This window comes from Rhinolophus sinicus, chromosome 14 (genome assembly GCF_057876585.1).
Source record: "Rhinolophus sinicus isolate RSI-liver-muscle chromosome 14, RSI-T2T, whole genome shotgun sequence".
Lineage (NCBI taxonomy): Eukaryota > Metazoa > Chordata > Mammalia > Chiroptera > Rhinolophidae > Rhinolophus > Rhinolophus sinicus.
The window spans coordinates 3,719,938-3,734,634 of record NC_142514.1 but is presented as its reverse complement, the minus strand read 5'-3'; the positions used below and the strand labels follow the sequence as shown (position 1 = coordinate 3,734,634).

At 48.0% G+C, this 14,697-nt stretch overlaps 1 protein-coding gene across 1 annotated transcript; it reads left to right on the top strand.

Moving 5' to 3' along the window:
- The first annotated feature begins 2,851 nt into the window (after window positions 1–2,851).
- RPL22 (ribosomal protein L22) lies at window positions 2,852–11,035 on the top strand. The gene is made up of 4 exons (XM_019746763.3): window positions 2,852–2,928; window positions 4,917–5,021; window positions 6,952–7,076; window positions 9,123–11,035. The coding sequence occupies exons 1-4, from the start codon at window positions 2,917–2,919 to the stop codon at window positions 9,265–9,267; spliced, it is 387 nt and encodes a 128-aa protein (XP_019602322.1). The 5' UTR covers window positions 2,852–2,916; the 3' UTR covers window positions 9,268–11,035.
- The last annotated feature ends 3,662 nt before the right edge of the window (window positions 11,036–14,697 follow it).

Genomic DNA, 14,697 nt, shown 5'->3' with positions numbered 1-14,697 from the left:
CAGAGTGGGTTCCACAGAAGATGGAAGGAGAGAAATTGCAGACAGCCCACAGAGCCAACTCTTCTAAGAAAATGGGTGTAGAGAGATTGTCCTTCTTCAGGCCGCTATAACAAACTGGGTGATGTAAACACCAGAAACTTATTTCTCACTCTTCTGGAGTCTGGGCAGGCCAAGATCAAGGTGCCGCAGGTTTGGTGGCTGGTGAGGATCTGCTTCCTGGCTTGTAGCTGCCTGCCTTCCAGCTGCGTCCTCACATGGTAGAGATCTTGTGTCTCCTCATTTACAAGGGCACCGGTCTCATCACGGGGCCCCACCCTCATGACCTCATCCAACCCTAATCACCTCCCAGAGGCCCCGCCTCCTGACACCATCCTACGTGGGATGGGTTAGGGCTTCAACATAAGAATTATGGGGCTGGGGGGAGGGGCACAAACACATGCAATCCTAAGGGGTTGCTTTTTCTTTTTAAGAGGGGAGATATTAAAGAATGGTTCAGACGAAGGGACACGTTGATGATTTCATGGGAGCGACAAGGGCTGTTGGAGTGATGGTCCGAAGCAGGCACGAGTGTATGAGATTAATGCCTAAGTGTGGGCCTTGGCCTCCGTGGGGGCAAGGACTCTTCTTCCATAGTAACAGGAGGGAAGGCGCAGTCAGGGGAATAGATGTTTCTGGAAGGTTAGACGTGCAGGTTGACATGCTTGTAAATTCTCTTTGGATTGCTTCCGTGTTTTCAAAGAAAGAGCAACAGAAGTCATCAGCTGAGAGGGAGGTTTGGGGAGAAGGGCCTGGCATTCTGCCCGTAGGTGTAAAATAGTCACGTAGGAGGGGATTTTAGGGTTAGCAAGTACCCCAAAGGCTTGCTCAGGGTTAGGAGTGGTATCAGGAGAAAGCACACCAGTTTTTGAATAGAATTTAATGTAAAGGATTGTTAATTAGGACTAAAGACTTATAAACTGGCTCACTGAAGGGGTGAAATCAAAACAGTAGCAACTTCAGGAAGCAGCTACCACTTCTAGAACAGCATTATTAAAATGTAGAAGCTTGAAGGGGGTGCCTCAAGAGGGATTGCTCTGTTGGAGTCTCTGGGGAAAAGAAAATGAGGCTGGTTCTTTTAGTGTTGGAACAATTACAAACTGGATTCAAATGCTGCTTCTGGAATGTTCCAACTGCCACTACCCAGATGAAGAAGCAAGAGTGGGTGACACCTGACGGAACAGAAACAAGCAGGAAGCAAACAGGAAAAAGTCTCTTTTTTCTCTTCCAGCCTGCAGTCTCCCCTCTAGGACCCTATTGAAAGAACCTAACCCGGAGCAGCTGGCAACGCAGAGACACGGTTTACAGTCTGCAATAGTAGGGTGGGCGTGGAGGTCGGTCAACTGGTACAGCAGGCCTGACTTTAAACCTAGACCAGTCAGAGCGGTGTTTCCTCCAACCATTGTAAGCCAGGATTGGGCTTTGGCTGGGTGCGTACATTACAACCAGGTAAAGGGAGTGGAGGGTGGCTGAGTGATGACGGGGCAGAGCCCTGGAATGTAATTGGTAAGGGTTAGGAGGGTGATGGTGGATGAAAAGTACTCCAGTTGTTAAACAAACATTTGAGCTTCCATGGCTGAATTTCTTTTTGAAAGAAAGGCTACTGCTAGGAAAAAAACAACCCCCCCAAAACAAACAAACAAACAACAAACAAACAAAAACCCGCTCTTGGGGCATGGAGTCTAAACCAGCAGCAGCAGGAGTTTTGCAAGCACTTTTATACATCAGGTAGAGGGGGAGGAAAATGTAAGCCACTCAAAGGACTTACATTAGCCACAGACAAAGGGGACAGGAGACACTGAAAAGGGCCTGTTCTGTAGGGTTGAAAGAAAGAAGTGTCACTCCTGTGGATTAGCTGTGAGCAGCAGATGGGAAAGTTCATGTGGAAATAAGAAGCGGAGGCTCCTGGGGCTCGATAGTCGGAGAAACAGCCACCTGGAAATTAATCCTAAATTCCAACAGATACAGGGGACGGTGAGCAGTCTTTTGTCAGAACTGGTCCACAGCTATTGACAGGGTAACTGTTCTGTCTCTCTTACTCTCCAGCCGCTGTGGTTTTAATTTGGAACATCTCTGAATTTGTTTTCTGGTCACAAGTCAATCGATTGCAGGCCTGGGGAAGAAGACCCTTCCCACTCAGCTTGTTATGGTTCATGGACCAGCAGCAGCATCTCCCGGGAGCTTGAAAGACATGCAGACTATCAAGCCACTGAGCCCCACTGATGAGGCCCCGCGTTTTCACCGGGTCCCCAGGCGATTCCCGTCGACGCGCCAGCTTGAGCAGCACCGGCGTAACAGACCAGCTAGAAGGCGTGAGCTGGAAAGCCAGGGAGGGGGGGACCTTGGCTGTGAGACTGAGAGTCTCTAACGCGGCCAGAGGGGTAGGAGACACGGCCTCTGGATACCATCTTCCAGAGACTTGGTAGCAAGAAGCCAACGTACTCTCGGGCATTAGGACCCCAGGGCCAGGAGGGCCTCACCGCCCCAAGTTAGAGGGTTTGACTCCATCTTATTAGCTGGTAATTTATGGTTTAACGAATTTCTTTCTTTTTCTTTACATGCCTTTCAAAAGTAGAGCGAACGCCTTTATTTTTCTCTGGGCAAGTCGGCTCTGGCTCCCTCACTCCGATCCTGCGAAGTGACTCAGGCCACCCGGCGTCTTTCCTCTCTGTCTCTCTCACCCTCCAAGCCTGAGAGAGGATGTGATTTGCAAGCAGGGAAAACCAATCGACCCCCGATCGTACAGCACAGGGCGAAACGGTTGCGACCGAGGGGCGTGGCAGAGCGATTGTACGGCCTGAGGCCCTACGTGCTCTGCGCGCTGGGGACTCTTTGCGTCTGCGCAGTTCTCGCACCTCCCTTTCTGTCTCTGCTGCCGCCATGGCTCCTGTGGTTAGTATGGCTCCGCGTGAGGCCTCGGCTCCGGGACGTGCACGTGGTCCTCGCCCGCCTGGCTCCTGCCCGGCTCGCGCGGGACGGCACTCTGCAGCGCCCGCCCGGGGCTGGGCTGGCACGCCGGCCGGATCGGGCCTGGGCCGCCGCTGGGCTCAGCACGTTGTGGGCGGAGGAGGCCGCGGCCTGGGGCCGGAGGGGGAGATCCGCGGTTTTGAGAGGCCGGGGCTCGGGCTCCGGCCCCTGCCTGTGGCCAGCAGGGAGCTGGGATGTCGAGGCTCCGGCCTGGGCCGGTCAACGGCCCGTGGAGCCCGGCCGGCGTGGTTACCTGGGCGGAGAGCGGGGAAGGCGAGGGGGACCTGCCACCCTTGGGACTCGCGCATCCGGGAAGCCGATGGCCGGGACTCGGGGACCAGTGGAAATGTCCATGGCGTGGACGGTCTGCTTTCAGAGGGAGGCCCGAGTTCGAGGACTCCTGTAGTGTCCCCGGAGGAAGCTAGGTCCTCAGGGAGCCACGCACAGACCCTTTTCGGTGTAGGGCTCCCTTCTCTTACCCAGGCTGGGACTGGCCGGCGCCGCGTCCTCGTGTCACTCTGCCAGCCCGTCGCTCTCCTGCCAGGTTACCTGGAAAAAGTTGGTTTCCGACCCTCCCCTTTTGTTGGGACACCCTGTGAACATTTCTGGTTCACCTACTCTCGCTTCTTGGATGGGCTTTTAATGTACCTATGCCTTTATATACTTGGTTTAAAACCATGATGGGAGGTAACGAGCGCATTGTGAGCAGGTCTTTTACTTGCTGATTGTGTATTTTCGGGGCTACATGTTAAAGCAGCCCTTTTGATTGTAACCAGGAAGGGATGTCTTAAAAAGAAAAACATTGGTGATTTTTGCAGTAGCTAGATGTTAGAAAAGTTGACCCAATTAATACAAGTTTTAGGTGAAGTTCTTTTAAACATACAGGAGGGGAGTTGAGATGTGTTCTTGGGAAGGTCTTAGATTTTGCAAAAGTTTTTTAGGGTGGAGGTACAGGTAAGTAAGTAGGTTGTACTCATACAAATGCTTTTTTTTTTTTTTGGTGGTGGTGGTGGAGTTTGTAGAGGGAGAAGATTAAGCTTTGTGAGAGTAAAGGAACCTTGTAGGATATACGCCAACTGATGGTTTGAAAGTTCTAATTCATAGATTAAATTTAGTCAAAAGGCCAGAAATTGTTGACAGTAGTTTTAGAATTAAAACCGAAGTTTCAGCTTTACCCTTGTTCTGGCTGGGAAGATGTGCTGGTCTGAGAAAGGGAGGTGAGATGGATTGAGGGAGAAGAGCTAAACTGGATCAGGGACCCAAGTCCGGAGAGTTAGGACAAGTATTGATTTCAGATTAAAATTGTTTTAGGTATGCCAGGCATGTGTATGCCTGTGCCCGAATCCTGGACTAAAATGAGCATTCCTTGAAACTTTAGTTTTGGAAATTTTGTGGCAAATAAATAGTCAAGTTCATGTTATTGTGGTTCATAAGCTAACAGGACTTCACGCCCACAGAGATGGAGGAGGCAGCAAAGTGTAAATAGTTCAAGAGTGCTAGCATGAGTTGACGACTTCCGGTTTCCAGCCATGATGGTGGAGTAGCAAAATGAAACAATGCAGAAGGTTTTCATTTTAAAGTTGAATGCTATGTCCAAAATTCAGGTTTTCTACTCAAGACATATTAACCGTGTATTTTCACTGCTTGAATGATAAGGTTTTAGACGCATTAAAAAAAAAAGTGCTGGAATGATTTCCCTTTCTGAAGGTCATGAACCCAGGTGCCTAAGCTCGGGTGTTTTCCCATCTCCATTCTTGGGCAGAGCAGGGCTCTTGGAGCCCTTGCAGGGGAACACAACTCCATGGATTTTGTATTGTATGGACTTCTACATCTCAGTTGTGGTGCTTTTATTTTTTTGGGGGGGTGTAGGGGAGACTGGTTATGCCTTCATCTCTGTTTGTATACTTTCTTAGAAAAAGCTTGTGGCTAAGGGAGGCAAAAAAAAGAAGCAGGTTCTGAAGTTTACCCTTGACTGCACCCATCCAGTAGAAGATGGAATCATGGATGCTGCCAATTTTGTAAGTTACACCTTGATGCCACTCAGGACAGTAATGAACCTTTTGAGATGTTGCTGAGAAAACACTGGAACACGTTTCTACTTTGGGCTCATAGGCAACTCTGCAGTTCTGGCTCTGTGTCGAACTCTGGACTGTGGTCTAGTTACTTGTTTCTCAGTCTTGAGTTCTCTCGTGTGTAACAGGTGTGAGGAAAACACGAGTGGGGCTTTAGCACATTGGTGCTAGAAAACTACCTTCTTTTCCTCTTTTAAGTGTCTAAAAATGACCTAGAAGTTACCAGGAAGCAGGCAGACATGCTGAGCTCCAGCATCCCGTTTGCGCTTTGGTGTGTTGACACATCAGCGATGGGTCCTGGTGCCCGTGGACAAGGGGCTGCCTCCGGCCTGGGCCTGACTGCTGGGCTGTAGAGCCGTGGGCAGATGGCAGCACCTCCTCGAGCTGTCCACGTTACTCAGCGTCAGAGCTGCAGTGTTTGTGTTCAAGTGTCCTGCATGCTGACTTGTAATTGGAGTTTGGTTTTTTCAGACCTTGCTCTGTACTGACTTTTTTTGCCCTTATGTCTGCCCATTCCCCGGTATTCCTCTGTTTCACTTAAAATTAGAAAAATCAGTCTCATTGCCACATTTTGACTCTGCAACTTGGTTTTGGCATTTCACTCTTTTCCTCTCTGATAACCATGCTTGGGGAATTCAGGCTTCACATTGTGCAGAAGCCTTCTAAATTTACATTTGTTCTTCAGTCTTCAGAGGTCAACTGTTGGCAAGATAATATCACTACAACAAGAATAATTTTCAAATAAAAAAAAAAAGCTCGGCTTATGGCCACTGATTATTACACAGAATGCAATTCAGGTAACCTCTTGTAGATTACTGCCCTTGTGGAGGTGCCGTTTGTGTCCCTGTCCTGTACGAGGCCCCTCATTTGACTCCTTAATTCCTTTTCTATGCAGTGACTTCTTGCTTTTCTCTGTGGCTTCTTTCCACTCCTCAACTCTGACTCCATCCGTTTGTGTTTTGTGGCGCTTTCCATTGTTCCCTCTTCCCTTCCTCTACACTCATCTGTACATGTGATTGTCTTTCCTTCTAGAAATCTTTTTAGGATAGAAAACTTGAGCCATTTATGAGTCTTAAGGCACAAAAGTCAAGATTTCTATATATATATATATTTTTTAATAGTCATAATCCCACAGATGGTAGAAAAGTCAAGATTTCTGACCAAATCCTCGGTGTATTGTCATGTTGGAGGTTTTAAATAGAGGGTTCTAGAAATGTGGAGCTGAAAGGGAGGGACTTCAAATCATTGCAATAGAAAGAGAACTGAAAAGTGTCCTCTTTTTTGGAGAGAGACCCCTGAAGCCCACAGAGGTGAATGAGCAGCCCAGGCGGCCCCAGGGCTTTGCCAGGTGTCCGCCTCTGGGCTCCTGGGCTGCTGCCTCTGCACCATGTACAGGGCCCCTGAGTGGATGATAATTGTTTTAGTCACTGTGTTTGCTTCTTGACTAGGTTGAAGGCGTTATTTTTTCTGGTTGTACTGAGGACAGTGCTTTATAGCCGTTAGGTTTAGAAGTTGCTTGCAACCTTGGTTGCCTGTACCAAGCTTCTAGCTGTTTGTCCCTGGGTTTCCTGTCTTCTCTTTACCTTTGACCCACGAGTCAGAGCCTTCGTGTAGAGGCGCATTTGACCTCGTGTGGAGCAGTCAAGTATGTTCCTGCTAGGATTTTGTTTTCATAAAGCCGAATTGTGCCATTTTCCAATTGCTGTTCCTAGTTTTTAGACCTATAATCATAGCTAAAGATTTGCTGTCATTTTTTTTTTAAAAAAGATTGAACATTTGAACTACATTTGTTCGGTGTAAGGAATATGGAAATATTCTGTTGGTGAGACAGGTGAACTTGTCACTTCACTAATTGGTCCCTTTGACAATTTTACAGGAGCAGTTTCTTCAGGAGCGAATCAAAGTGAATGGAAAAGCTGGGAATCTCGGTGGAGGGGTTGTGACCATTGAAAGGAGCAAGAGCAAGATCACGGTCACTTCTGAGGTGCCTTTTTCCAAAAGGTACGGGAGGGATGAGGATCACCTGCCTGCATCCCAGTGCTGAGATGCCACCCTCACCCAGGACAGCCATGGTTTTGCTGCCTGTGCTTTGCTTTGTGGTTGCAGCTGTTAATTCCTGCAACGGTGCCCAGTGTGAGGGTGCAGTGAGGGAATGAAGGAATGTTGTTACCGTAGTTAAAAGGATTCAACTTTGGATAGTTTTAGAAGATGTATTTTTCACAGGCAAACGTATTTCAAGCAGTAAATACTTGCTTAGATTGCATTCTTAAAAATGAAGCTATTGCTTCTACTGCCTCTAGATCACAGCGAAGCCTTTCCATTTTAATTCTATTATTTGTTTTCCCTGCATTACTAGAATCACGAGGAATCTGAAATTTCCGTTTAGACGGAAGCCGTTCCATTTTATTTCTGTGGGTCATTTTTCTGTTCCGAGGCACATGAATTCACTTGCCCTGCTGTGTTACACACTTTTGGTTGTGACGATGAGGTTAAAACATTTTACAAGTCACTAAAGAATTGGGCATATTTATACCTAGCTTCTAGCCCAGAGCCTGGAATCTTCTTAGGCGTTTTTAATCAAACTGAATCAATTAGTGGGAAACCTGAAGGTGTGTTAAGACAGACTGGTTATAGTTCAGCTTTGCTTTTACTTTGAATGAGATCAGCCCGGAGATGACTGGAAGGCTTGAGTGAGGGACGCCTGCCTGGCCGTCATTGTATGTGTGCAGGAGGCAATTAGGGAGGTCAGTGCACCTGTAGGGAGGGACTCCAGGGAGTACACAATGTCCAACTCGCTGGGCTTTCGCAGCGCCCTTGGCGAAGGTTCTGGAATCTTCCTGTGACCCGTTTCCGCGTTTTCCAGCCTAGTGTGAGACTCTCCTGACACAGCCTACTTCCATTTTCACGGAAATTTTCTGTTCTTTACCCAGTAGAGAAAGAAAGGAGCCTTAATCTTCTATTACAGCTTTCCTATCTTGATGATAAGTTTTATTTTTTTGAAACATTTAAGATGTTCCTAATCTAGATAGAACTTTGTCCTGCTGGTCTCTGAACTTCTGCAGCTGCTCACCTAGCTTTCCTTCAACATTCTATTATGAAAATTGTCAACCCACATCATCTGAATACAATATGATAGAAATAATAAATGAAAAAGAACGTTTTAGATGGAACGACTGAATTGATTTATTTTTATGTAAGGAAAAGTGGGTAGAATGGAACTGAGATCTTCATATTCTTTGGAAGGTTGCTTGGTTGGCATAAGTAACACTGTTGCCCGGTGTTCACTTCTTGGAGGTGTGACGTGGTTGGTCTGCTGACATTTGGGTCCTGGCTGATAAGCCAGTTTGCCTATGCGTCTCATTCAGTCCTAACGGTCTGAAGAGATGGGAAGTGTCATGAGGCCGGTTGTTAGAGGGGGAACCTGAGGTTTGGAAAGGTTACCTGCCAGCAGTAGGTTGGCTTGGCACTCTATTCCCTCATCTTCTCTTTATGGCTTTGGGAAGATGCTGGAGTAGCCAGGCCAGAGGAGAAGTGTGCCCTCTGTGCAGAGCTGGAGCCAGGGCGCGGGGAGGCACCTGTCCCACCGCAGAATGAGAGTGTGTATATAAGCCCCAAGGAGCAATCCCCATAATCTGAACAACCTGGAAAGGAGGTAGGAGGTCTGAGGCAGTGAGTGACATGGGGGAGGGAGTGCCGGGAGCCCAGTGCTTTCTCAGCGAAAGGGATCATGGTCTTGTGCTTAATTGTGAAACAACCACCGGGCTCTTTCTCTAGTGGTCACTGAAAACTGTTTTCTAGGTGTTTGCTATTGTTTCATGGACAGCTCTTACAGCTTAACCTGTTCTCATTTTTATTGCCAGTTTAGGTGAACTGTGGCTATGTTTTCTTGTTAGACCATTGGCCGGGTGTATTTGCCTTATCTTTGCCAATTTTGAAAGGTGGGAAACACCTTGATTTTGAATGCCAGGGTTTCATAAAACTTACAGTGTTTCCGAATGCAAGAAGGCCGTGTGTCTAGTGGAGTTCTCAAGTGTTCTTTCTCTGCAGGTATTTGAAATATCTCACCAAAAAGTATTTGAAGAAGAACAATCTACGTGATTGGTTGCGCGTAGTTGCTAACAGCAAAGAAAGTTACGAATTGCGTTACTTCCAGATTAACCAGGACGAAGAAGAGGAGGAAGATGAGGATTAAAACTCCTTACTCTGGAATGTTTTGTATGAGTTCTTGAATAAAACTTAGGAACCAAATTGGTGGTTTTCCTTGTATCTCTGCAGAAAATTGGAAATGGTAGTAAACGGGCTTCATTTGGGCTGCCACTCACTTCTTTGTAATTAGACTTTTTCTCTGCTTGCAAATTTCAGTTCTCGTCATAGTAATACCAAACTAGAAGAGTAAGTCTCCTGTGAGGGAACTGACGACGATGTGACATCGAGCAGGTGGATGAAGGGTGTGGAGATGTGAGCTTCAGTTAGTCACTGTTTCACTTTAAAAAGTGACAGTTCTATCTGGTGCTTTTCTCAGATTCAGGAGTGCGAGTGTGGAGACGCCTGATTCAGTGAAAGCAAAACCAGAGACTTCTTTCTGAGGTTCTCTTGTGGGGAAATGGCAGCGTCGATAAAAATGCAGGGTCCTGGGGCATTTGTCTTTTCATTTTTTGATTACAAATTTCTCTTGATGCCCGTAATTATCATGTATGTTAATCTGTTTTCTTTCTCTACAAATAAGGTGTGGTCCTTTGGCGTTGCTGAATATTCTACTGCCCCCTGGGAAAGGGTTTGGAGAGCGACTGTAAAAGTCCCAGGTTTTAAATTTAAAGTGCACAAAAATGAATTTGTCAGTGCTCCTTCCTCCAAGACTTGCCAACACACTGTCACTTTGGCCTCCAGCAGGGGGCGCTGGAGATGAGGATTGTAGAGCGTCCAGATGTCAGCATGTGTGTGTCCTGGGTGGGAATTCTTTGCTCCCCAGAGCTGAGTCTCTTCACAGGGGCCAGGCATGAAGGACGTGATTCGGGGACAGTTCAGGCTGAAAGGAATATTGAGATGCCCAGGGAATAGTCGCTTCCAGGCCATTTAGGCCATGACTGGATTTAATGTCAAGTATTCTACAAACACATTAAGCAGGAGCAAACCGCAAGTGTTCCGCACGATCTGGGGGCAGACAATGAACATGACGTCTCATCTTGGGATTTTGCCGTGTGCGCAGAGGCTAGAGATCTGCGGAAGGTTATCTAAGAGGCTGTAAAGATGGAATTGTTGCTGACAGAACACGAAGAGTTTGCGAGTGGCTTTGGAAAGAGACCCTGATGCCTTAGGGTCCCCTTGTAAAATCTTTTAAACAATTCTGTGGAAATATCTGTCGTTTTAAAATTATGGTGTAGAAAATTCATGTTTTTAAGGAGCTGGTCTACAGCTAATTTCCACACCTGAAATGTCGTGGGCTCTGCTCGATGCATAGCTGGAAATGAGATGGTTCGAGCCCTGCCTTGGCTCCAATGTAACATTCGGTGCTCCTTGGATCGAATTGAGTGTGTTGAGTGAGGCTTTGCAATTTCATCTGTGGTAAAGGCTCTAGCATTTTCTATTTCTATGCAAATTTCCTGGAGCAGAATTGTTTACACGTTTCTCCGCCCTCATAGAAGGCAGGGTTTCTTTTCAAATAACTGAGGCATCAGTGGCTTTGTGCGGCCCCTTAACCATGATTAGTTACTGTTACTACGTTTATGACTTGGGTTTGCAAATTTCACTTGTTTGTTACATTGATGTTTCCCCTGTAGTAATTCTTAGTGTGGCTGTAAAATATTAACCCTGGGCTGAGATTAGCATATAAGTTTTTTTTAAAACCACTCCCAGATTTTAAACCTTGTAATAAAATTGAGACTTAATTGGTTTTTCTATGCCTTTTTGAACTCTTGTAATTGAGTTTTGATCACATTTTATATTAAAGTGGCTAACACGTGGCTACTGTTATTGTGCAAGGCTTTTTTTTTTTTTTTAAAGGATGTTCATCTGTTTAGCAACAAAAATTTTGTTTGTCCTCACTGATTAATTCCTGTACTGACAATGACCTTGGTCTTCATTAAGCTTGAGAAGATAAAGTCCTTCCGTCCCATTTCCTTTAGTTATCTCGCTGTGCCTCAGTGAGATTCCGCAGTTGACAGAACTGAACTCGCGGTGTAGAATGTCTTCAGATCTTGCAAACAAATGTCTTTTTCTGATGGGGCAATAGTAATGAACCTGAATCCCATCACACCCACTGCACCAGCTGTGCCGGGGCCACATTGTATACCCATTTCCTTTGTATCTCTTGCCTCTGACTCACCTACCTGATCTGAAATACTCAAGGCACAGGAACAGACCGATTCATGGGGAGTTTTAAGCTGGGATTTAAGATCATAAAAGAAGCGAAATAGGAAGTTGGCACAGTTGTCAGTGGACTCGTTACCAACACCACGTCTGCCTTGGCTTGAGCAACACTGGCTCGGCTTGAAGGTTTACTATCTTGTTTTCCTTTCAAAAGCCTCAGTGACCCCCCTTCCCTGTGACTTTGACAGTCGTGCAAGGGCCTTTCTTTCCTGAGTGGCGGTGTCCTCCCAGCTCTCCAGGAAGAGCCAAGTGTTGAAATACACAGGTCCGAATTACGTATTTGGACCTCAAGCCTTTTTTAGGGGACACTTGATTTCTTGGAAGGTGAGCAGGACCTCAGTGAGGCTAGAGTGGTCCCCCGGTCAAGTCGCTGATGACCTCAGGCGAGCCTGGAAGTTGGCTTTGGTGGCCCGCTTCCATTTCCTTCCTCTTGCTGCCGTGGTCCTTCCTGACTCACCTCCCAAGCTTAGCACATGTCGGAGCCATAGCCGGGTGCCGGCCCCTCCTTGTGAGGGGTGGGGGGCACACAACTAGGATGGGAGCCCCTGACGAGACTGACAGATTTGGCAGTACCATGGAGACATGTCCCCTTGGTAACACCTTGGACAGAGCACAGGGATGGCTGGGGTCAGAAGCCACCTCGATGGAGAGCCTGGGTGGGGTCCTGCTGCAGGCGGTGGCTGACTCCTGCTAAAGAGCCTCCTCTGGGGTAGTGAACTGGTGGTGGGTTCTTTCTGGAAGGTAAGGAACAGTTCTAGTCCCAGCAAGGAGGCGGCGCTGAAGGAAGTGGGGCTCTGCCTTTTAGATGATGCCATAAGGGTGCTTACCTCAGGGAACAAAAACCTAAGAATTTGTAATCCAGACATTTTCCTACCTTTGGGAGGATGGGAGACTCCACATTCTCTTTCCTAGGCTATTTCAGGCCAAGCTGAAATGTGAAGGCTGTGCCGATACCATAGCTAGAACCATACAATGCTTTCATGTAAGGCTTCCTCAGGTTCAGGGCCGTGGCCAGGAGTCTGCCTTTCTGACAAGCCCCCTTCCCCTCCCCAGCAGCCCCAAGTGATTTGGATACCAGGGGGCAAATCTCCATCTTGAGAAACAAGCTTCAAGTACAAGTGAGGTCTCGGTACATGGGCACTCACCCTTCGTTTCACGGGATACGGCTATCCTGCCAGTGACAGTCTCAGCCACCTTTGAGGAGGCCCAGTCAGAGCTGTGACCTGCCTGACTGGCTGGGAGGGCCGTAGGAACAAGAACTTCACTGCCCTTTAGAGGCCCAGTGTCATAGGGCCATGAGATGGCCACGCCGGGATCTGCTGCTGAAGGAACGGTCCTCGCAGGACCTGGCCCTGCAGGAGCCATTCAGAGACAGAATAAAGTTTGTGCCTGAGATTCTACCTATTGCAGCCCTCCTCTCGGAAAAACATTTTCCCTTGGGGCTTTTGTAACTAATATATTTTAAAAATACATTTTGATTTTGAATGATCACTGATGTGTGATTAGAAGCTCTGTGATCGGCACACAGGAGAATCTTGTCTCCTGAAACTGTAACCTTAATTACTTGTTCTCAGAATTGCAGTTTATTGCACTTTCACTTTTTGAGGGATTGCTTTTAACTTCAGGCAGTTTTGGCCCATTGTCATTAAAATGCACAGTTACAGTTCAACAACAATAAGAGCTCCCCTTTTAAATATCACTGGAGATTTCTAGTCAAAAATCCATTTGTTTCTGCCACTGCACTTTTTGTTTTGTTTTGCTTTTGGTCATTCCAGTAATGTTACCAAGCTGCAGCACGGGCAAGAGCTCGGGCGGGGAGAGGATCACGAACGATGAACATCAACTCGAATTTTTGCCAAGTGGAGCAGTTGGAACTGTTCAGTCTTGAACAATGTCTTCACTTTCTCAGCCTGGCCTTGGGAATTGGAGCCAAGGTTAATGGTGGTGTGTGTGTGTGGTGTGTGGTTGTGTGTGTGTGTATGTGGTATGTGTGTGGGTGTGTGATGCGTGTGTGTGTGTGGGGGGCATTCTGGTGATGGGACATACAGTAAGTCAGTTTCTCTAAAGTGGTACAGGAACCGGTGGAAGTGTCCTGACCTCATCCTGCCAGCTGGGAGGGGCTGGGCAGGGCTGGTAATGGGTGGTGAGCATGTTAGATGGTGCTTAGGGCTTTTTTCCTGCATGGTTAACAGGTCCTGAAAGTGCAAGGCAGCCTTGTCAGGGAAAATGCAGGCCAGCTAGAAGGTCAGTAATCCCGGGCCCCCTAGGCCAGATGCCCAGTGATGTGACATCCAGCCTTGTACCAGCAGAAGCCCGCCACCCTGATACCTTTTCCTTGGCCCTCGCAGGCCATCTGCACGGGGTTCCTTCAGTCTCTAGTGTGGTTTAAAAGTGATCTGGGAGGACAAGGGATTCCCAGTACCCCACACTGATCCAGGAGGCTGTGCAGACCTGCCCATGCCCAGGGATGAATGAAGAGAAGCTTTTGTTTGGGGCTTGCTGGCAATTCATTTGGATGGGAAGGGGGAGGGAAAATTGGCTACACATCTTTCCAGCACCTCCCCCTACTGCCGCCATCCATCACCTCCAGGGCTCAGCTTGGACACTGCTTAGACTCACCACTGCTTAGGTTATGGCCACCTCCCCAAGAGATCTTGCACAGGGGTGCTCTCCCTGAGCAGGCACAACTCTCCTGGTTCCCCAAAGGCCCCAGGACAGGAGGAGTCCTGGCAATGTCAGTGTGGCAGGATGCTGGTGAATGCCTGCCTGGATGGGGCACACAGGTGCTCAGCCAAGACCAGACGGGTTGGTGCTACAGAGAAGATCGCGACGCTCTCTGGTTTTGACTTCCCAAGTCAGGCAGATCCTGTGGGTCTCTGGCAGCGAAGTGGGGCCCCAGTAGGTTCCCACACACGTGTCTGGCCCGAGGCACTGAGGTGAGGGTGCGCTTGCTTTACTGGCCATTGTAGGTTAAGAGAGCTGGCCATCCTGCCCACCACGGAAACTTTTGCGTTCTGAGAGGAGCTTGAAGATTTGCTGCTGCGAGAGTGGCTTGGCTGCGCTCACTTAAAATTCCAGTCTTGCTCCCGAGGGCTTTGGCCTCCATCTTCACCTTTAACAACCGAGGGCTGGTAGCGGCGGCTCCTTCCCTCTCCGCGACAGGTGTCGCTTCTGAGCGGGAGTTTTGGGCACAGAGAATGTAGACCCGGAGCACCCCCAGGCGTCTGAGCCCAACCTGGAGGGGCGTTTTGGCAGC